The sequence below is a fragment of the Scyliorhinus torazame genome, chromosome 30, assembly GCF_047496885.1.
Source record: "Scyliorhinus torazame isolate Kashiwa2021f chromosome 30, sScyTor2.1, whole genome shotgun sequence".
NCBI classification, from domain to species: Eukaryota; Metazoa; Chordata; class Chondrichthyes; order Carcharhiniformes; family Scyliorhinidae; genus Scyliorhinus; species Scyliorhinus torazame.
The window spans coordinates 5418681-5440153 of record NC_092736.1 but is presented as its reverse complement, the minus strand read 5'-3'; the positions used below and the strand labels follow the sequence as shown (position 1 = coordinate 5440153).

General features: G+C 51.2%; 1 protein-coding gene across 1 annotated transcript; it reads left to right on the top strand.

Moving 5' to 3' along the window:
* The first annotated feature begins 955 nt into the window (after positions 1–955).
* Positions 956–20872, top strand: mfap1 (microfibril associated protein 1). The gene is made up of 9 exons (XM_072492702.1): positions 956–1139; positions 5922–6138; positions 6734–6863; positions 12643–12830; positions 16341–16449; positions 16907–17067; positions 17472–17631; positions 18319–18408; positions 20405–20872. Exons 1-9 carry the CDS (start codon positions 1058–1060, stop codon positions 20585–20587), a joined length of 1320 nt encoding a protein of 439 aa, XP_072348803.1. The 5' UTR covers positions 956–1057; the 3' UTR covers positions 20588–20872.
* The last annotated feature ends 601 nt before the right edge of the window (positions 20873–21473 follow it).

Genomic DNA, 21473 nt, shown 5'->3' with positions numbered 1-21473 from the left:
CATTCGACATGCCCCACCCCCATTCGACATGCCCCGTCTCCATTCCACACGCCCCGTCTCCATTCCACACGCTCCGCCTCCATTCCACATGCCCCGCCTCCATTCCACATGCCCCGCCTCCATTCCACACACCCCACCTCCATTCCACACACCCCACCCCCATTCCACACACCCCACCCCCATTCCACACACCCCACCCCCATTCCACATGCCCCACCCCCATTCGACATGCCCCGTCTCCATTCCACACGCTCCGCCTCCATTCCACACGCCCCGCCTCCATTCCACATGCCCCGCCTCCATTCCACACACCCCACCCCCATTCCACACACCCCACCCCCATTCCACACACCCCACCCCCATTCCACAAGCCCCACCCCCATTCGACATGCCCCGCCTCCATTCCACACGCCCCGCCTCCATTCCACACACCCTGCCTCCATTCCACACACCCCACCTCCATTCCACACACCCCACCCCCATTCCACACACCCCACCCCCATTCCACACACCCCACCCCCATTCCACATGCCCCACCCCCATTCGACATGCCCCGTCTCCATTCCACACGCCCCGTCTCCATTCCACACGCTCCGCCTCCATTCCACATGCCCCGCCTCCATTCCACACACCCCACCCCCATTCCACATGCCCCACCCCCATTCGACATGCCCCGTCTCCATTCCACATGCCCCACCCCCATTCCACACACCCCACCCCCATTCCACATGCCCCACCCCCATTCGACATGCCCCGTCTCCATTCCACATGCCCCACCCCCATTCCACATGCCCAACCTCCATTCCACACGCCCCGCCTCCATTCAATTAGCCCCGCCCATTCCATAAGTGCCGCCCCCGGTTATATGACTTTACAACCCTGGCCCCCACCACCAACCAATAGCCGTAGAGGGGCGGGGCGAGGCGAGGCGAGGCGAGTTGGGGGCGCTTCTTTATGAGATCATCAGTGCGCGCCGCCCGCTCCAGCTGCCTCAGTTTCTGATCCGGTTGTTGTTCTTTCTCGGCCGGGTTTTCTCTCCCGAAGCGGCGACGCAATCATGGCGGCTTCGCTCGGACTCAACGCTAAACAGCCGCCGATCCAGTCCACGGCCGGAGCCGTGCCCGTCCTCAATGAGAAAGGTGAGCGGCCCAGCCCGGGAATTGGGGCCTAGGCGCGGCCCGAGCCCCGGGCTCTTGGTTCAGGGGGACCCCAGGCGAGGGGGCCCGACCCCGGCTCAGGACCTGGGGGAGGGGCGGAGGCCTGAGCCCCGGGTTCAGGTGAGCCCAGTCCGGCCACTGCCAACTCCGTCCCCTTCCCCAGAGAATCAGAACCCAGCCACAGCGGGTCCCTGTCAGTGCCATCGCCTTCGGACTCCTAGACATCTACATTATCTTTAATATCACAAGTAGGCTGCCATTAACACTGCAATGAAGTTACTCTGAGAATCCCCTAGTCGCCACATTCCGGCACCTGTTCGTGTGCACCGAGGGAGAATTCAGAATGTCCAATTCACCTAACAGCACTTGTGGGAGGAAACCCACAAAGACAGAAAGAACAGTGCAGAAGGAGGCCATTCGGCCCATCGAGTCTGCACTGACCTACCTAAGCCCTCACTTCCACCCTATCCCTGTAACCCAATAACCCCTCCTAACCTTTTGGCCACTTATGGGCACTTTATCCTGGCCAAGCCACCTAACCTGCACGTCTTTGGACTGTGGGAGGAAACCGGAGCACCCGGAGGAAACCCACGCAGACACGGGGAGAACGTGCAGACTCCGCACAGACAGTGACCCAGCAGGGAATCGAACCTGGGACCCTGGTGCTGTGAAGCCACAGTGCTATCCACTTGTGCTATCCTGCTGCATGGGGAGAATGTGCAGACTCCACACAGACAGTGCCAGAAATCGAACCTGGGACATCAGAGGAAAGGCCCTTTGCATCTGCGCCAGTCAAAAACAATCACCTAACTATTCTAATCTGACTTTCCAGCACTTGGCCCATATCCCTCGTCTGCCCATCTTTCCCATTTAACTGTCTAAGTGCTTTTTGAAAGACAAAATTGTACCCGCCTCTACTACTGCCTTTCGCAGCTCATTCCATACACTCACCACCCTCTGTGTGGAAAAAAATTGCCCCTCTGAACCCTTTTGTATCTCTCACGTTAAACCTATGCCCCCTAGATGTTGATTCTCTACCTTATCGATGCCCTTCATCATTTTATAGACCTCTATAAGATCACCCCTAAGCCTCCTATGCTCCTGGAAAAAAGTCCCTGTCTATCCAGCCTCTCCTTGTAACTCAAACCATCAATTCCTGGTAGTACCCTCGTAAATCTTTTCCGCACTCTTTCTAGTGTAATATCTTTTCTGTAATGGGTGACCAGAACTGTACACAGTATTCCAAGTGTGGCCTTACTAATGTCTTGTTAAACTTCAACATGACGTCCCAACTCCTGCATTCAATGTTCTGACCGATGAACCCAAGCATGCGGAATTCTTTCATCACCATCCTGTCCACCTGTGACTCCACTTTCAAGGAGCTATGACCCTGTATTTCTAGATCTCTTTTTTTCTTTGTACTTTTGCCCCTAACTCCTGGTGTTCTCCCTGGATAATCTCTTCCCCGCCCCCCCCAGCTCCCCAAGCTTCCTCTATCCTGAGGACCATGTTGCTTCCTCCTTGTGGGAAACAAATCAGACTGTCTTGCCCTTTGTGTTCATTGGCAATTGATCCCGCTGTCATCAACCTTCACCACAACAGAGCAACAAATGCCATCTGTCTCTCTAAATACTGCAACAATTGTACAGCCCTGTCTGGCACAAGAGTAAGACAGGGGAAGATGACCCAACCATGGCTAACAAGAGATAGTGTTAAAGACAAAGAGGAGGCATATAAATTGGCCAGAAAAAGCAGCAAGCCTGAGGACTGGGAGAAATTTATAGATTCAGCAGAGGAGGACAAAGGTTTAATTCGGAGGGGGGAAATAGAATGAGAGTAAGCTTGCAGAAAACACAAAAACTGACTGCAAACGTTTCTATGGATTTGTGAAGAGAAAAAGACTGGTGAAGACAAATGTAGGTCCCTTACAGTTGGAATCAGGTGGATTCATAGTGAGCAACAAAGAGATGGCAGACTCGTTGAACAATTTATTTGGATCTGTCTTACTAAGGCGGTCACAAATAACCTTCCAGAAATACTAGGGGACAGAGAGTCTATCATGAAGGAGGGGTTGAAGGAAATCCTTATTAATCAGGAAATTGTATTGGGGAAATTGATAGTCCCCAGGGCATTCCAGAGTGCTTAAGGTCCAAGATATCGTGGACTCATTGGTGATCATTTTCCAGCATTATATGGACTCTGGAAGAGTTCCAATGGATTGGAAGGTAGCTAATGTAACCCCACTTTTTAAAACAGGAGGGAGAGAGAAAACGGGGAATTATCATAGAATATCATAGAATTTACAGTGCAGAAGGAGGCCATTCGGCCCATCGAGTCTGCACCAGCTCTTGGAAAGAGCACCCAACCCAAGGTCAACACCTATCCCCATAACCCAATAACCCCACCCAACACTAAGGGCAATTTTGGACACTAAGGACAATTTAGCATGGCCAATCCACTTAACCTGCACATCCTGTTGGGACTGGGAGGAAACCGGAGCACCCGGAGGAAACCCACACACACTGGGAGGATGTGCAGACTCCACACAGACACTGACCCAAGCCAAAATCGTTAGCATGACATCGGTGGTGGGGAAAATGCTGTCGTCAATTATTAAGGATGAAATAACTGAGCATTTGGAAAGTGGGGACAGGATTGGTCCAAGTCGGCATGGATTCACTAAAGGGACATCATGCTTGACAAATATCCTGGAATTTTTTGAGGATATGAACAGGAGAGTGGACACGGGTGAACCAGTGGATGTTGTGTGTCTAGACTTTCAAAAAGCTTTTGACAAGGTCCCACTCAAGAGATTAGTGAGCAAAATTGAAGCTCATGGTGTTGGGGGTAATGTATTGACGAGGATCGAGAACTGGTTGGCAGACAGGAAGCAGAGAGTGGGAATAAACGGGTCCTTTTCAGAGTGGCAGGCAGTGACTAGTGGGGTACTGCAGGGTTCAGTGCTGGGACCCAGCTATTTACAATATAAATTCATGATTTGGATGAAGAAATTGCATGCAATATCTCAAAATTTGCAGACAACACCAAGCTGGGTGGCAGTGTGCTGTGAGGAGGATTCAAAGAGGCTGCAGGGTGACTTGGACAGGCTGGCTGAGAGAGCAAATACTTGGCAAATGTAATATAATGTGAGGTTATCCATTTTGGTGGCAAATACAAGAGGGCAGGTTATTATATGAATGATGGCAGTTCAGGAAAAGGGGAAGTGCAACGAGACCTGGGTGTGATGCCGGAACAGTCGCTGAAGGTGGGCATGCAGGTACAGCAGGCGGTGAGGAAAGCTAATGGCATGCTGGCCTTCATAGCGAGAGGGTTTGAGCATAGGAGTAGGGATGTCTTGCTGCAGGTATACAGGGCCTTGGTGAGGCCACAACTTGAGTATTGTGCGCAGTTTTGGTCTCCTAGTTAGAGGAAGGACATTCTTGCTATTGAGGGTGTCCAGCGAATGTTCACCAGACTAATTCCCGGGATGGCAGGACTGACATATGAAGAAGGACTGGATCGACTGGGCTTGTACTCACTGGAGTTTAGAAGAATAAGAGAGGATCTCCTAGAAATGTATAAAATCCTGTTGGGACTGGACAGGCTAGATATGGGAAGAATGTTCCCGATGTTGAGAACGTCCAGAACTAGGGGTCACAGCCGAAGAATAAAGGGTAAGCCATTCAGGACTGAGATGAGGAAGAACATCTTCTCTCAGAGTGTTGGTAACTTGTGGAATTCTCTACCTCAGAAAGCTGTCGGGGCCAGTTCGTTGGATATATTCAAGCTGGACGTGGCCCTTGGGGCTAAAAGGATCAAGGGGTCTGGAGAGAGAGAGCGGGAGTGGGATACTGAATTTGCATGATCAGCCATGATCCTATTGAATGGTGGTGCAGGCTCGAAGGGCCGAATGGCCTCCTCCTCCTGCTCCTATTTTCTACGTTTCTATGTACCTCTCATGGAATGTCGTCTAATTGTGGAAGATTGCATTGATATCTGGGTTTCACAGGAACTTTCCTATGTGACTACATTCCACCCCCTGCCCCCGCAACACCAAATCACCAGTTTGGCACCTTTTCTTCCTTCGAACACCTCACTGGTTTAGCCCCTCACACTCTTCCTTTAAGACACTTTCATGTCACCCTACACCATCCTAGTTTTACTCCAGTGACCAAACTCCTTCTGCACTTTAAAGATTCTATGGGGTGGCGCAGTAGTTAGCACTGCTGCCTATGGTGCTGAAGACCTGGGTTTGATCCTGGCCCCGGGTCACTGTCCGTGTGGAGTTTGCACATTCTCCCCATGTCTGCCCCACAACCCAAAGGTGTGCAGGTCAGGTGGATTGGCCACTCTAAATTGCCCCTTAATTGGGAGAAAAAAAATAATTGGGTACTCTAAATTTATTAAAAAAAGAAGAGAAAAGATTCTATGATATTTCTGCTCTGTGATAGTTCATCCGTGATTACTTTAATCTCGATATCCAAGTTCAGTAACGCAATATTAATCGCTTATTGTCACAAGTAGGCTTCAATGAAGTTACTGTGAAAGCCCCTTGTCGCCACATTCCGGCGCCTGTTCGGGAGGCCGGTACGGGAATTGAACCCGCGCTGCTGGCCTTGTTCTGCATTACAAGTCAGCTATTTAGCCCACTGTGCTAAACCAGCCCCCAGGGGCTGGGGTGGGAGACCTAAAACCCCGACCCATTTTGATCCTCGTGGCTGATGATTCTCCAGTTACTGTAGTGATGCTCTTTACTGAACCCAGGTGAGGTGTCGATGGAAAAGGTGAAGGTGAAACGCTATGTTTCTGGTAAGCGACCCGATTATGCCCCAATGGAGTCCTCGGATGAGGAGGAGGAGGACTTCCAGTTTGTTAAGAAGCCAAAGGAGGCGGAGGCAGAACCCGAGGTGACAGAGGAGCTGGCAAATGACCCGCGTCTGAAGCGTCTCCAGAATCGGCTCTCCGAGGATGTGGAGGAGAGGTAAGAGACTCTCGCGTCTCCGGGATCTTGCATGATCTGCCAGGCAGGTCTTGTTAATTTTTAGTGATTTCTGTTCTGTTTATAAAACTTCAGGTTCCCCCCTTGAACATACAGCCTGCTCCCGAACTGTACAGACCAGAGAAGGTCACCGTTGAAATGCCTGGTCTCAGTTGAAGGCAATGGGATCTGATTAGTGATTTCAGTGCCCCTCGGTTAAGGAGTTAAAGAAAAGTCACCAGGATTGCAGTTCCCAAGCCAGAATTGAACATAGCGTAAACCAGGCTGAAGGAGGATTGCTGTCCACGGTGCCATCTTTCAAATGTGACGTTAACCAAAATGCCAATCTAAGTCCATGTCAAAGATCCCATGGCATGATTTTCCTGACAAATATTTATGCTTCAACCAAAACTAACAGTTTATTTAATTGCTGCTTGTGGATGGTACAGATCGGCTGCTGCATTTACCGTCTTCACAACAATGACGAACATTCACTCTGGACATCCTGAGTGTAAGACGGGCTGCATAAATGATCAATGTTCGAGCTCCGTTGCTCTCTGTGAAGATGACTGTTGTGTTTTTACTTGCCTTTCTCCAGGCTGGCAAGGCATCGGATGATCGTTGAGCCCGAGGTGGTGATGGAAGCGGAATCGGAGGACGAAGGCGAGCCATGGCACATGGATCGGGAAGATACCAGCGAGGAAGAGGAGGAGGAGGTGGACGATGAGGTGTGTATGGGTCTCACCGGGATCGATGACATTTTAAAAGCCGGAAGACCCACAGCAGGAGTCTTTGTGTGTGGCAGTGAAGATTGGGCAGAGATGGGACTCGTGCAGATTCTAAGCTGAATCACAGGCCTGTCTCTTTTTTTAGATGCTGACCGTTTTTTTTCTTCTTCAGAATACTGTTGAGTTATTGCAGTTGAAGAAAGGCAACACGAGAAGCAAACAACATAACGTATTAGATGGGGCCCCGCGGGGGAAGGGGAGGCCCGAGTCGGGGGGGGGGGGGGGGGAGGGGACTGGGCCTGTAAAAGGAGCTGCGGCAGAGGTGGCGGGGCCGGGCAGGTGGAAAGCGCGGGCTTTTTCCCGCGCTGAAGACTGGAGGGGGCCGGGTCGGGGCGGGGAAGCGAGGGTTGTTTCCCGCGCATAGGAGGGGAGGGGGAGAGCCTGTGGATGGGGAACTGAAGAGGAGGGTGTGTCACACAATGGGAGGAGTCGAAGGAGAGGCGGGAGTGGCCGGGGTCAGCAGTTCAGCTGACTTGCGGAAGTGCAATGGGGGGGAGTAAAACAGCTAGGAGGGGTCCTAGCCCAGGGGGTGGGGGGGGTGAATCGAGTTGCTGCTGCTATGGTCAAGGGGGAGCTGGAGCGAGTGGGGGGGGGGGGGGGGTCGAGACAGGGGTATGCCGCTGTGGGGAACGGGCCGGGTGTGGGGTGTGAGCGAGCGGCTGGCCGAGGAGGGGTCATGGCTAGTCGGCGGGGGAGGGGGGCGGGCAGCCCCCTGATCCGGCTGATAACCTGGAATGTAAGGGGACTGAATGGGCCGGTCATTCAGGGACTGAAGGCGGATGTGGTTATGCTCCAGGTGACACACCTGAAGGTGGCAGACCAGGTAAAATTGAGGAAAGGGTGGGTAGGTCAGGTGTTTCATTCGGGGCTGGATGCCAAAAATCGAGGGGTGGCGATCTTGGTGGGAAAGAGGGTGTCGTTCGAGGCGTCAAGCATTGTGACAGACAATGGCGGTAGGTACGTAATGGTAAGTGGTAAACTGCAGGGAGAGAGGGTGGTACTGGCCAATGTGTATGCCCCGAATTGCGACAATGAGGGTTTTATGCGGCGCATGTTGGGTCGGATCCCAGACTTGGAAGTGGGGGGCCTGATATTGAGAGGAGACTTTAACACGGTGTTGGATCCTGCACTGGATCGCTCCAGGTGTAGGACGGGTAGGAAGCCGGCGGCGGCTAGAGTGCTGAGGGGGTTTATGGACCAGATGGGAGGGTTGGACCGTTGGAGATTTGCAAGGCCGGGGGCTAGGGAATTTTCATTCTTCTCACATGTCCATAAGGCTTATTCCCGAATCGACTTTTTTATTTTGAGCAGGGCGCTGATATCGAGAGTAGAGGATACCGAGTACTCGGCGATAGCCATTTCGGACCACGCCCTGCATTGGGTGGACTTAGAGCTGGGGGAGGAGAGGGACCAGCGCCCATTGTGGCGCTTGGAGGTGGGGCTGTTGGCGGACGAGGAGGTGAGCGAGCGGGTCCGAGGAAGTATAGAGAGGTACTTGGAGACCAACGACAACGGGGAGGTCCGAGTGGGGATGGTATGGGAGGCACTGAAGGTGGTGGTGAGGGGAGAGCTGATCTCCATTAGGGCCCACAAGGACGGAGGGAGCGGGGGGAAGAGGCTGGTGGGGGAGATGGTGAGGGTAGACAGGAGGTATGCGGAGGTGCCCGAGGAAGGATTGTTGAGGAAGAGGCGCAGCCTCCAGGCCGAATTCGACCTGGTGACCACCAGGAAGGCGGAGGTGCAGTGGAGGAATGCCCAGGGGGCGATTTACGAGTATGGGGAAAAGGCAAGCCGGATGCTGGCGCATCAGCTTCGGAAGCGGATCGCAGCTAGGGAGATCGGGGGAGTTGAGGACAGGGGAGGGAGTATGGTGTGGAGTGGGGTTGGAATCAATGGGGTCTTCAGGGACTTCTATGAGGAATTGTACCGGTCCGAGCCCCCACTGGAGGAGGGAGGGATGGGCCGCTTCCTGGACCAATTGAGGTTTCCGAAGGTGGAGGAGGGACTGGTGGCGGGATTGGCGGCCCTGATTGGGCTGGAGGAGCTGACCAAAGGGATAGGAAGCATGCAGGCGGGGAAGGCACCGGGGCCGGATGGTTTCCCGGTCGAATTCTATAAAAAATATATGGACCTTTTGGGCCCGTTGCTAGTTAGGACCTTCAATGAGGCAGGGGGGGGGGGGGGGGGGGCTTTGCCACCGACGATGTCCCGGGCACTGATCTCCTTGATCCTGAAGCGGGACAAGGATCCCCTGCAGTGTGGGTCTTACAGGCCGATTTTGTTGCTAAACGTAGATGCCAAGGTACTGGCGAAGGTCTTAGACACGAGGATTGAGGATTGTGTGCCGCACGTCATCCACAAAAACCAGACTGGGTTCGTGAAGGGGAGGCAGTTGAACACGAATGTGCGGAGGCTTTTGAACGTTATCATGATGCCGGCGAGGGAGGGGGAGGCGGAGATAGTGGTGGCGATGGACGCTGAGAAAGCCTTCGATAGGGTAGAGTGAGGGTACCTGTGGGAGGTGCTGAAGAGGTTTGGGGAGGAGTTTGTCAGGTGGGTTAGGTTGTTGTATGAGGTCCCGATGGCAAGTGTGGCCACAAACAGGAGGAGGTCCGAGTACTTTTGGTTGCAACGAGGGACGAGGCAGAGGTGCCCCCTGTCCCCCCTGCTCTTCGCACTGGCGATTGAACCCCTGGCTGTGGCACTGAGGAGTCGAGGAACTGGAGGGGGTTGGTGCGGGGTGGGGAGGAGCATAGGGTGTCGCTCTATGCGGACGACTTGCTGCTATATGTGGCGGACCCGGTGGGGGGAATGCCGGAGGTAATGAGGATCTTTAGGGAATTCGGGGATTTCTCGGGGTACAAGCTCAACATGGGGAAGAGAGAGCTGTTCGTGGTTCACCCAGGGGACCAGGAGAGGGGGATTGGCGAGCTCCCATTAAAAAGGGTGGAGAGGAGCTTCAGGTATTTGGGGGTCCAGGTGGCCAGGAGCTGGGGGGCCCTGCATAGGCTTAATTTCACAAGGCTGGTGGAGCAAATGGAGGAGGAGTTCAAGAGGTGGGACACGTTGCCACTGTCCTTGGCGGGTAGGGTGCAGTCAGTCAAAATGACGGTGCTCCCAAGGTTTTTGTTCCTGTTCCAGTGCCTCCCCGTGATAATCCCGAAGGCCTTTTTTAGCGGGTCAACAGGAGTATAATGGGGTTTGTGTGGGTGCGAGGGACTCCGAGGGTGAGAAGGGTGTTCCTGGAGGGGAGTAGAGATAGGGGGGGGCTGGCGCTGCCCAACCTCTGTGGGTACTACTGGGCCGCCAATGCGACGATGGTGCGCAAGTGGGTGATAAAGGGGGAGGGGGCTGCATGGAAGAGGTTGGAGATGGCATCTTGTGTGGGTACGAGTCTGGTGGCGCTGGCAACGGTGCCACTGCCGTTCCCTCCAAGGAGGTATACCACGAGCCCGGTGGTTGTGGCTGCCCTCAAAATCTGGGGGCAGTGGAGGCGGCACAGGGGGGAGGTTGGGGCCTCAGTGTGGACCCCATTACGGGGGAACCACCAGTTCGTCCCAGGGAGAACAGATGGAGGGTTTTCAGGGTGGCACAGGGCAGGGATACGAAGGTTGGGGGACCTGTTTGTGGACGGGAAGTTCGCGAGCCTGGGTGAGCTGGAGGAGATGTATGGGCTCCCCTCAGGGAACACCTTCAGGTACTTACAGGTAAGGGCGTTTGCCAGGCGGCAGGTGGTGGAATTCCCGCGGCTGCTGCTACACACAATACAGGACAGGGTGCTCTCGGGGGGGGGGGGGGGGGGGGGAGAGAGAGTGGGGAAGATCTCGGAAACTTACCAGGTGATGCAGGAGGAGGAGGAGGCCTCGGTGGTGGAGGTGAAAGGCAAGTGGGAGGAGGAGTTGGGAGAGGAGATCGAAGAGGGGACGTGGGCAGATGCCCTGGGAGCGTGAGCTCTTCCTCATCGTGCGCGAGGCTCAGCCTCATACAGTTTAAGGTGCTGCACAGGGCTCACATGACCGGGACAAGGATGAGCTGGTTTTTTGGGGGTGAGGGCAGGTGTGTTAGGTGCTCAGGGAGCCCAGTAAATCATGCCCATATATTCTGGGCATGCCCAGCGCTGGAGGAATTTTGGAAGGGCGTAGCGAGGACGGTGTCGAGGGTGGTAGGATCCAGGGTCAAACCGGGCTGGGGGCTTGCAATATTTGGGGTGGCAGAGGAGCCGGGAGTGCAGGAGGCGAATGAGGCCGGAATTTTGGCCTTTGCGTCCCTGGTAGCCCGGCGAAGGATTCTTCTTCAGTGGAAGGATGCGAGGCCCTCAAGCATGGAATCCTGGATCAGTGATATGGCGGGGTTTATTAAGTTGGAGAGGGTGACATTCACCTTGAGAGGGTCGGTACAAGGGTTCTTTAGGCGGTGGCAACCGTTCTTAGACTTCCTGGCAGAGCGGGAGTCATTGGTCAATGGCAGCAGCAACTTTCTTTATTTTTATTTTTGTTTTCGTTATTTACACTGGAGGGTCTGAGGGGGTGTATATACCTGTTGTGTTAAGTCGGGGTGTTAATGCTAATTTATTATTTATGTACAGGGGGGAGGAGGGTATGGAGGGTTGCTTTTCTAGACTGTGTTTTGTACTTAACCCTGTTGGGTTCCTTTTTCATTTTGTTATTGATATTTTATGAAAACCTTAATAAAAATTATTTGTGAAAAAAAACAACGTAACGTATTGAAGAGGAAGCTAGATGGGAACATGTGAGCAAGGCATAGAAAGATATGCTGATCGAGTGACTACAGTAGAGCAGAAAGTAAAAACGCAGACTGAGCTGTTGGACTGAATGGCCGGTTTCTGCCCTGTGCGTGACAGACGGATTGTAGCTGCTGCCACCCGTGTTTTTGGGTGTATGATCAGGGACTTTTGCCCCCACTGACACTGGATGTAGGTAATGGGTGTAAAACTGAGCAGCCCTACCCAGGAAGGTGCTGGCACCTTGGCCGAATTAGCTCAATGCAGCTGAGATGCAAGTAGATAGACTGCAGTTAACTTCCCTTGAGCAATGCAAGAACCAGGGCTCCGGCTGAGGCTGTGGTGTGATGAGGACATGGTCAGGCTCTGAATATCCGCCACAGTCAAATAGCTTTACTGGGTTAACAAGTTAAGGCCACTTGACTGGGGGAACAAGAAATGGTCAGTGTCTGCAGGTAGGTTGGGTAAAGTTGGCTGGACAAGATTAGGGCGACGGGAGAGAATGGAACTGATTCATTGTCCTTTGGATCAGTGGATGTCTTTAGAAATCATTTGGAGCACATTCAGCCCGGCTGGTCTGTGCTGGGGTTTCTGCTCTGCACGAGCCTCCACCAAAATTCATATCAAAACATATAAGCTTTGAAATAGGAGCAGAAATAACCATTCGGCCCCTCTTCTCTGCCATTCAATGAGACTGTTCTGTTCTTTTTTCCCCTCGTGTTCATCCAGCTTCCCTTCAAGTGTGTCAACTCTATTCACCTTAACCGCTTCTTGTAGTGACAAGTTCCACATTCCCACCACACTGAGGAAGGAAGTTTCTCCTGAATTCCCGACTGGATATGATAGTGACAATCTTGTATTGATGGCCTCGCTTCTGGCGAGTGGAAAGAGTTGTGACTGTGTGCGGACAGCTTTGATCAGTTATTGTAGTGAAGGAATCCAGGCAGATTTACAGTTGTCCCCTTCGCGCCCTGGCAGGAAATCGAGCGCCGCCGTGCCATGATGAGACAGCGGGCTCAGGAGAGGGAGAACGAGGAATTGGAACTGTTGGAACTGGAGGATGAGGGACGATCCGGAGAAGAGTCGGAGGAGGAGTCAGAGTACGAAGAATATACAGACAGTGAGGATGAAACTGAACCCAGGCTAAAGCCTGTCTTTATAAGAAGGTATGATTGATCTGTGAAACTGCCTGACACATAACCTTTCTCACGCAAAGAAGCAAGTGTGGGAAAAGGGCCTGCAGTGTGTGGGGGCACAGGGGACAATACCATCTTAAACTGACCAACAATCAGGTGAACATTCAGCAATTCACTCGGCTTGTTCCAGAAATAGTAACATTGTCCAGAGAACATAAGACATAGGAGCAGAATTGGACCACACGGCTCATCGAGTCTGCTCCACCATTCAATCATGGCTGATATTTTTCTCATCCCCATTCTCCTGCCTTCTCCCGTGACCCCTGATCAAACTCTTGCAGTAAGGGAGGCTCTCCTGGGAATGAAGCGGAGACAGTTTCATAGATTTCATATAATTTACAATGCAAAAGGAGGCCATTCGGCCCATCGGGTCTGCACCGGCCCTTGGAAAGCTACCCTACCCAAGCCCATGCCTACATACTATCCCGTATCCCAGTAACCCCACCTAACCTTTTTAGACACTACGGGCAATTTATCATGGCCAAACACCTAACCTGCACGCCTTTGGTCTGTGGGGGAGGAAACCGGAGCACCCGGAGGAAACCCACGCAGACACGGGGAGAAAGTGCAAACTCCGCACAGACAGTCACTCAAGGCTGGAATCGAACCGGGGTACCTGGTGCTGTGAGACAGCAGTGCTAACCACTGTGCCGTGAATACTTGACTCCATTTTTTAAATCCATTCACGGGATGTGGCAATCTCTGGATAGGCTGGCATTTATTGCCCATCCCTAATTGCCCTTGAGAAAGTGGTGGTGAGATGCCTTCTTGAACCTGCTGCAATCCATGTGGTGTAGGTACAGGTGTAGGTTCTGTTAGGGAGGCAGTTCCAGGATTTTGACCCAGCGACACTGAAGGAACTGTCAGGATGGTGAGTAATTTGGAGGGGAACTTGGAGGTGATGGTCTTCTCATGTGTCTGCTGTCCTTGGTCTCCCAGGTGGTAGTGGTCGTGGGTTTGGAAGGTGCTAGCGAAGGAACCTTTGAGTTTCTGCAGTGCATCTTGCAGATGGTACACACTGCTGCCACTGTGCGTCGGTGGTACAGGGATTAAATGTTTGTGGATGGGATGCCAATCAAGTGGGCTGCTTTGACATGGGTGGTTTCAAGCTTCAGTGTTGTTGGAGTGTTTGATGGGGTCAGTGTAGAGGGAGCTTTACTCTGTATCTAATCCCGTGCTGTACCTGTCCTAGGAGTGTTTGATGAGGACAGTGTAGAGGGAGCTTTACTCTGTATCTAATCCCGTGCTGTACCTGTCCTGGGAGTGTTTGATGGGGTCAGTGTAGAGGGAGCTTTACTCTATCTAATCCCGTGCTGTACCTGTCCTGGGAGTGTTTGATGGGGACAGTGTAGAGGGAGCTTTACTCTGTATCTAATCCCGTGCTGTACCTGTTCTGGGAGTGTTTGATGGGGACAGTGTAGAGGGAGCTTTACTCTATCTAACCCCGTGCTGTACCTGTCCTGGGAGGATTTGATGGGGACAGTGTAGAGGGAGCTTTACTCTGTATCTAACCCCATGCTGTACCTGTCCTGGGAGTGTTTGATGGGGACAGTGTAGAGGGAGCTTTACTCTGTATCTAACCCTGTGCTGTACCTGTCCTGGGAGTGTTTGATGGAGACAGTGCAGAGGGAGCTTTACTCTGTATCTAACCCCATGCTGTACCTGTCCTGGGAGTGTTTGATGGGGACAGTGTAGAGGGAGTTTTACTCTGTATCTAACCCCGTGCTGTACCTGTCCTGGGAGTGTTTGATCCTGACATGTCTTGAGATAGTTATCCCTCAATCAATATCACTATAAAACATAGAAAGAAGCCTTCGAACACCAGGTTAAAGTCCAACAGGTTTGTTTCAAAACACTAGCTTTTGGAGCACTGCTCCTTCCTTGGGTGAATCTGAGGAAGGAGCAGTACTCCGAAAGCTAGTGTTTTGAAACAATCCTGTTGGACTTTAACCTGGTATTGTAAGACTTCTTACCGTGCTCACCCCAGTCCAACGCCGACATCCCCACATCATGACTATAAAACATATCAGCTGATTATTATCAGATTATTTGTGGGATCTTGCTGTGCAAATATTTGCTGCTGTGGTTCCTAAATTAGAACAATGACTACACCATAAGTACTTCATTCAATGGCATTACCATCGCTGAATTTCTCAACAACCTGGGGGCTACCATTGGCCAGAAACTAAACTGCATCAGCTATAAAAATACTGTGGTTACAAGAGCAGGTCAGAGACTGGGAATCCTGCGGTGGGTAATGCACCTCCCGACTTAGAACATACAGTGCAGAAGGAGGCCAATCGGCCCATCGAGTCTGCACCGACCCACTTAAGCACTCGCTTCCACCCTATCCCCGTAACCCAATAACCCCTCCTAAACTTTTTGGTCACTAAGGGCAATTTATCATGGCCAATCCACCTAACCTGCATGTCTTTGGACTGTGGGAGGAAACCGGAGCACCCGGAGGAAACCCACAGACACGGGGCGAACGTGCAGACTCCGCACAGACAGTGACCCAGCGGGGAATCGAACCTGGGTCCCTGGCGCTGTGAAGCCACAGTGCTATCCACTTGTGCTGCCCTAACTTCCCAAAGCAAGTTCACCATCTACAAGGCATAAGTCAAGAGTGTAATGGAATACTCTCCACTTGCCTGGATGAATGCGGCTCCAACAACACTCCAGACTCTTGACACCATCCAGGGCCCATTTGATTGGCACTTCATCCACAAACACTCTCTCCACCACGGAAGCACAGTGGCAGCTGTGTACCATCTACAAGATGCACTATAGCAACTCACCAAGACTCTTTTTTTATTTTTTACAAATTTAGAGTACCCAGTTCTTTTTTTCCAATTAAGGGGCAATTTAGCGTGGTCAATCCACCTACCCTGCACATCTTTGGGTTGTGGGGGCGAAACCCACACAAACACGGGGAGAAAGTACAAAATCCACAGGGACAGTGACCCAGAGCCGGGATTGAACCTGGGACCTCGGTGCCGTGAGGCAGCAGTGCTAACCACTGCGCCGCCGTGCTGTCCCACCGAGACTGCTTTGACAGCACCTGCCAAACCCACAACCTCTGCCACCTGGAAGGACAAAGGCAGTAGATACACCGTCACTTGCAAGATCCCCTTCGAGCCCCACACCATCCTGACTTGGATCTACATTGTCGTTCCTTCACTGTCGCTGGATCAGAATCTGGGAACCTTCTCCCTAACAGCACTGTGGGTGTGCCTACACCCCGTGGGCTGCAGCGGTTCAAGAAGACGGCTCACCACCACCTTGTTGAGGACAATTCGGGATGGGTAATAAACGCTGACCTAACCAGTGACGCTGTCGTCCCATGAAAAAAAAATCAAAAAAAACAATTGGCTTTGGGGATGTTCAAACTATTTTAGCCAATTTTCTTTATCTGAGTTTGTATTATGAGCTTATCTGTGGAGGTCTTTTGATGCACGCCCCCTTTCGATTTTTCCCCAGAAAGGACCGTGTTACTGTGCAGGAACGTGAGGCTGTGGCCATAAAGCAGAAGGAGCTGGAGGTGGAGGCAAAACGCTTGAGCGAGGAGCAACGCAAGTATACGCTGAAGGTACTGAGTGCAGGCTGCGGACCTGTGTGCAGTGTGAAATCCTGCCCTCCAGCACTGGTCACAGAATGGTGATCAAGTTTCATGCACGTCGGAACCATTGTGGGAAGCGTGCTCCGGGGTGGGGGGGGGGGTCTAGTTGGGCAATACAACTAGGGGCTGGTTTAGCTCAGGGATAAATTGCTGGCTTTTAAAGCAGGCCAGCCGCACGGTTCAATTCCCGTACCAGCCTCCCCGAACAGGCGCCGGATTGTAGCGACTAGGGGCTTTTCACAGTAACTTCATTTGAAGCCTACTTGTGACAATAAGCGATTTTCATTTCATTTCATTTCAAAGGGATGGCACTGGTTGAGGGAGGGCAGTACCACTGGGTTGGGGATGGGTGGTTCGAGTGAGGGCAGAGAGAGAGTACCAGTGGTTACCATGGTGTATTACTGAGACATGTGTTGCCGTTTTGCAGATTGTGGAGGAGGAGGCCAGGCGGGAGATCGAGGAGTCACGGAGAACATTGTCAGCTCTTGATGCACTGAACACCGATGATGAGAACGATGAAGAGGAATACGAATCGTGGAAAGTTCGGGAACTTAAACGCATTAAACGTGACCGTGAAGAGCGGGAATCGTGAGTACTGTATTTAATCACTATGTACCACCTCTTTATTACTGCCGCACCCTCCCCATCTACCTTAAATCGTGCAGAAACATGATACCAATATATATGCTGCATAGCCAACTCACTCTTTGCTGAATCCTTGCCCAATATACAAGTAAGTTGGGCACTTCTTTGAGCAATCTGTGTCCAATGCATCAGTTTTTACTTTCCTTCAGTGAGTGTTTATATGTAGTAAGTGCGATAATTATGACTTTGAATAGAATTCATCTTTCCCCCCTCTTCATCTGATTTTCTGTGCGTCTTTCCATCTTTCTCCCTCTCTCTGTCTCTCTCGCTCTCTCTCGCTGTGGATGAAATGATTATTTTGTGGTGTGATGGGTCATTCCTTGTTTAATTACCTTCCCATTTCACAGCATGGAGAAAGAGAAAGCTGAGATTGATCGCATGCACAATCTGACAGAGGAGGAGAGACGAGCAGAGCTTCGAGCCAACAGCAAAGCCATCACCAACAAAGCCAGCAAAGGGAAGTACAAGTTCCTGCAAAAATACTACCACAGAGGAGCTTTCTTCATGGTGAGTAGGGGCTGATTTCAGCCAACTCTAACCACAAACGCCAGTGTGTTGGGGTTCTCTGGTAGTCTGGCAGTAGATGCATCAGCCTGTGCACATGCTCCTTGTTAATATTCAGTAACTGCTATTGGGGACAGGATTGGGCTCCAGTGTGACGGCGTATACGCCAGGTTAACCTGCTGGCGTTCTGGGCGGCACGGTGATACAGTGGTTAGCACTGCTGCCTCACGGTGCCGAGGACCTGGGTTTGATCCCAGATCCGGGTCACTGTCTGTGTGGAGTTTGCACATTCTCCCCGTGTCTTCGTGGGTCTCAACCCCACAACCCAAAGATGTACAGGGCAGGTGGATTGGCCGGGCTAAATTGCCCCTTAATTGGAATTTCTTCTTAAAAGCTTGCTGACATTCACCGACTGCTGTGACCCAACAGTAATAGTTATTCACAAGAGTTGTGAAGGACACTGGCTGCATGTGATACCAGCCCACAGTGAGATGCATTAATGAAAGCATTAATCTCTCGAGGAATGTTTGAACAAGTGCCAATTATTTGCATAAACTGGGCCATGGGAGGGATTGGATGGGTTTTATTTTATTACAAATTATATTTGTCTATCCTGGGATATGTACCATTTGTTAATAGATGTCAAACACCCTCTAGTGTCTTACACTAACTGACTCTCTTGTTTACCAGGATGAAGAGGAGGATCTCTACAAACGCGACTTCAGTTCCCCAACACTGGAGGATCATTTCAACAAGACCATCCTGCCCAAAGTCATGCAGGTACAGTCCAGCTGTATTACTCGAGGCTGTGTGCCCACAAGACACTGCTCAACAAGCGCATGCCTTCCTGCAACACTCCCCTTAGATAACTGGATGCCCCAGAGTACCTGAGGGGTACCCTTATTGTGGTGGTGGGGGGGTGGGGGGAAGAATGCAAATATTGGGAGATATTGTGACAATGCCAAAGTAACTGGTGTTCAGAGCCAGCAGCAGCTCTGGATGCTCGAGTGGAGATCAAGCTGGGGATCAGCAGAGTGCCCTGCGCTCAGGTGGATTAAGGTTATTGCTGAGGTCCCACTGGACCCTGAGAACCTAGAGGACAAGAGGAGCAAGACTCAAGTGGGAAACTTACTCACCGTCTCACTGACCTACACTTCCAGTTAATAAAATGCAGAGCACATCAATCAGCATCAGGGGAGGTGGTGGCATAGTGGTATTGTCACTGGATTAGTAAACCAGAGACCCAGGGACATGCTCTGGAGACCTAGGTTCAAATCCCACCACGGCAGAGGGTGAAATATTGAATTCAATCTGGAATTACAAGTGACCATGAAACCATTGTCGTAAAAACCCACCTGGTTCACTTTAGAGAAGGCAATCTGCCGTCCTTAACCTGTCTGGCCGCCATGTGACTCCAGACCCACAACAATGTGGTCTTAACTGCCCCCTCGAGGGATTGGGGTGGGCAATAAATGCTGGCACATCCTGCATCGCCCGCGTCCCATGAACGATTTTTAAAAAAAAATAATAATTTGAAAGAAAGAAGCTGACTTGGTTTGCTGTGCAGTCTCTATCAGAATGCCGTCTGTTTCGATGGAGCAGTAGCTTTAAAACCGCTCTTCAGATGTCAGTTGACCTCCGCTGTGCATTTTCCTGGCACTATTACCAGCCCGTTGTGACGGATAGAGCAATGGGAAATCTCATTCATCAAGTGTGTAAAGAATGATTAACTGGGTCATGTTTCCCCACATGAGAAAGTTGCGAGGGCTGAAATCGGAGCCGATGAAAGAGACACCAGAAACTTCACGATATACGATCCCTCTATCTGTACTTTTGTTTTAAGCCTTTAATTCAGACTTTAGAAATGTTAGTTACTGAGAGAGGAAAATGCTGATCAAAAGTGTTCAGTGAGTTATGCTAAGCGATGGGCATCACGTTGGCACAGTGGTTAATAACGCCTCACAGCACCAGGGACCTGGGTTCAATTCCGGCCTTGGGTCACTGTCTGTGTGGAGTTTGCACTTTCTCCCCGCGTCTGCGTGGGTTCCCTCCGGGTGCTCTGGATTCCTCCCACAGTCCAAAGATGTGCAGATTAGTTGGATTGGCCGTGCTAAATTACCCTTAGTGTCCAAAGATGTATAGGTTAAGTGGGGTTACAGGTTAGGGTGGGGGAGTGGGCCTAGTTACGGTGCTGTTTCAGAGGGTCTCAATGGGCAGAATGGCCTCCTTCTGAACTGTAGGAATTCTGTATGGAATGTGCTGCCTAAACGATTAGTAAATGATTAGTGATGATTGAACAGTAGCCTCCTAAAGGGAATTCAATAAATATTTTTTTAATTTTAGAGTACCCAATTTTTTTTTTCCAACTAAGGGGCAATTGAGCGCGGCCAATCCACCTAGCCTGCGCATCTTTTGGGTTGTGGGGGCGCAACCCACGCAGACACTGGGAGAATGTGCAAACTCCACACGGGCAGTGATCCAGGGCCGGGATTCGAACCCGGGTCCTCAGCGTCGCAGTCCCAGTGCTAACCACTGCGCCACCGTGCTGCCCTCAATAAATACTTGAAGGAAAATTGTGATTATAGGGAAAGAGCCGGGAGTGGAATTAATTGTATAGCACAGACGTGTTGGGGTGAATGGCCTCCTGTGCTGTGCAATTCTGTGACCAATGGGTTGTGTATTTCCAGTACTTTGTCAAGTTTGTTTTGCTGCTGTTTGAACAGATCTGTTTGGCTGATTAAACTAAGCTTGGGCCTCGTTTTGCTCTCTCCACCAGGTCAAAAACTTTGGCCGTTCAGGCCGGACCAAATACACTCACCTGGTTGACCAGGACACCACCTCTTTTGATTCTGCATGGGCCCAGGAGTCTGCTCAGAACAGCAAATTCTTCAAGCAGCGGGCAGCTGGCGTGCGCGACGTCTTTGAGAGGCCGTCAGCCAAGAAGAGGAAGACCACTTAATCTTGGGGCAGCAGGGCCATTGTGGCCATATGAACTTTGTGTTTTAGGCCAAGCGTTATATCTTTGACATGGTGAACCCTACCACCCCGGAGCTCCAGTTTCTAAAACTCTTAAGTCACCTTCTGTTCAAAGATTGTTTCCCCTGGCAAAAGTGCTGTTCCCGTGTAATTTAAAACTTGCTTTTTAAAAACCTATTTTCTGGAAAGTTTACAACTTTGTAATCATGTATCCTCTTCCCCTTCCTGTTGTTTTTGTCAAGGAGGATAAAAATAGTGAGTTAGTGAATCTATTTCTAATCTTGTTTCATTCTTGTGGGATGGGCCACACACCATCTGGAAAGAGAATCATTGGTGTTCAGTGAGCCTGCACACGGTAAATTAGAACCCTGGGTTTAATTTATCCATGCCCCTTCCCAAGATCCATAGAAATTCTAACATAACATCAGGAAAATATATAGCGCTTTATGATCTGGTAGGCACTGCTTGAAGGGGTGGGAGAACCAGATTCTCTCGTAATTTTCAAGATTCTCTCGTAATTTTCAAGGAAATTGTATCTGATGCAATTAAGGGAGCAAGGATCAGAAGGACAGGGCGGGACTAAGCTGGCCGGTGGTGAGGAGACTTGTGTGCAGGGTAACTACCACCGTGGACTAGTGGAGTTGAATGGTCTGGCTGTGCAGGGAATACTTGGTACTGCAAATATTTTTTGGTGTATAGGTGTATGGGCATAATAATACCATAAGATACAAGAGCAGAAGTAGGCCACTCGGCCCATCGAGTCTGTTCTGCCATTCGAGTTCATGACTGATCAGATATGATCCCCAACCGCACCCTCTATAATGGACTAATAGCTTCCTCTGCTGTATGATTCTACGGTTATGGTTACA

Bases quoted from the DNA above. Each gene is read 5' to 3' on its own strand.
- mfap1 (XM_072492702.1), top strand. From the start codon at position 1,058: ATGGCGGCTTCGCTCGGACTCAACGCTAAACAGCCGCCGATCCAGTCC. The intron at 1,140-5,921 runs GTGAGCGGCCCA...TACTGAACCCAG, and splicing joins GCCCGTCCTCAATGAGAAAG to GTGAGGTGTCGATGGAAAAG. The intron at 6,139-6,733 runs GTAAGAGACTCT...GCCTTTCTCCAG, and splicing joins TCCGAGGATGTGGAGGAGAG to GCTGGCAAGGCATCGGATGA.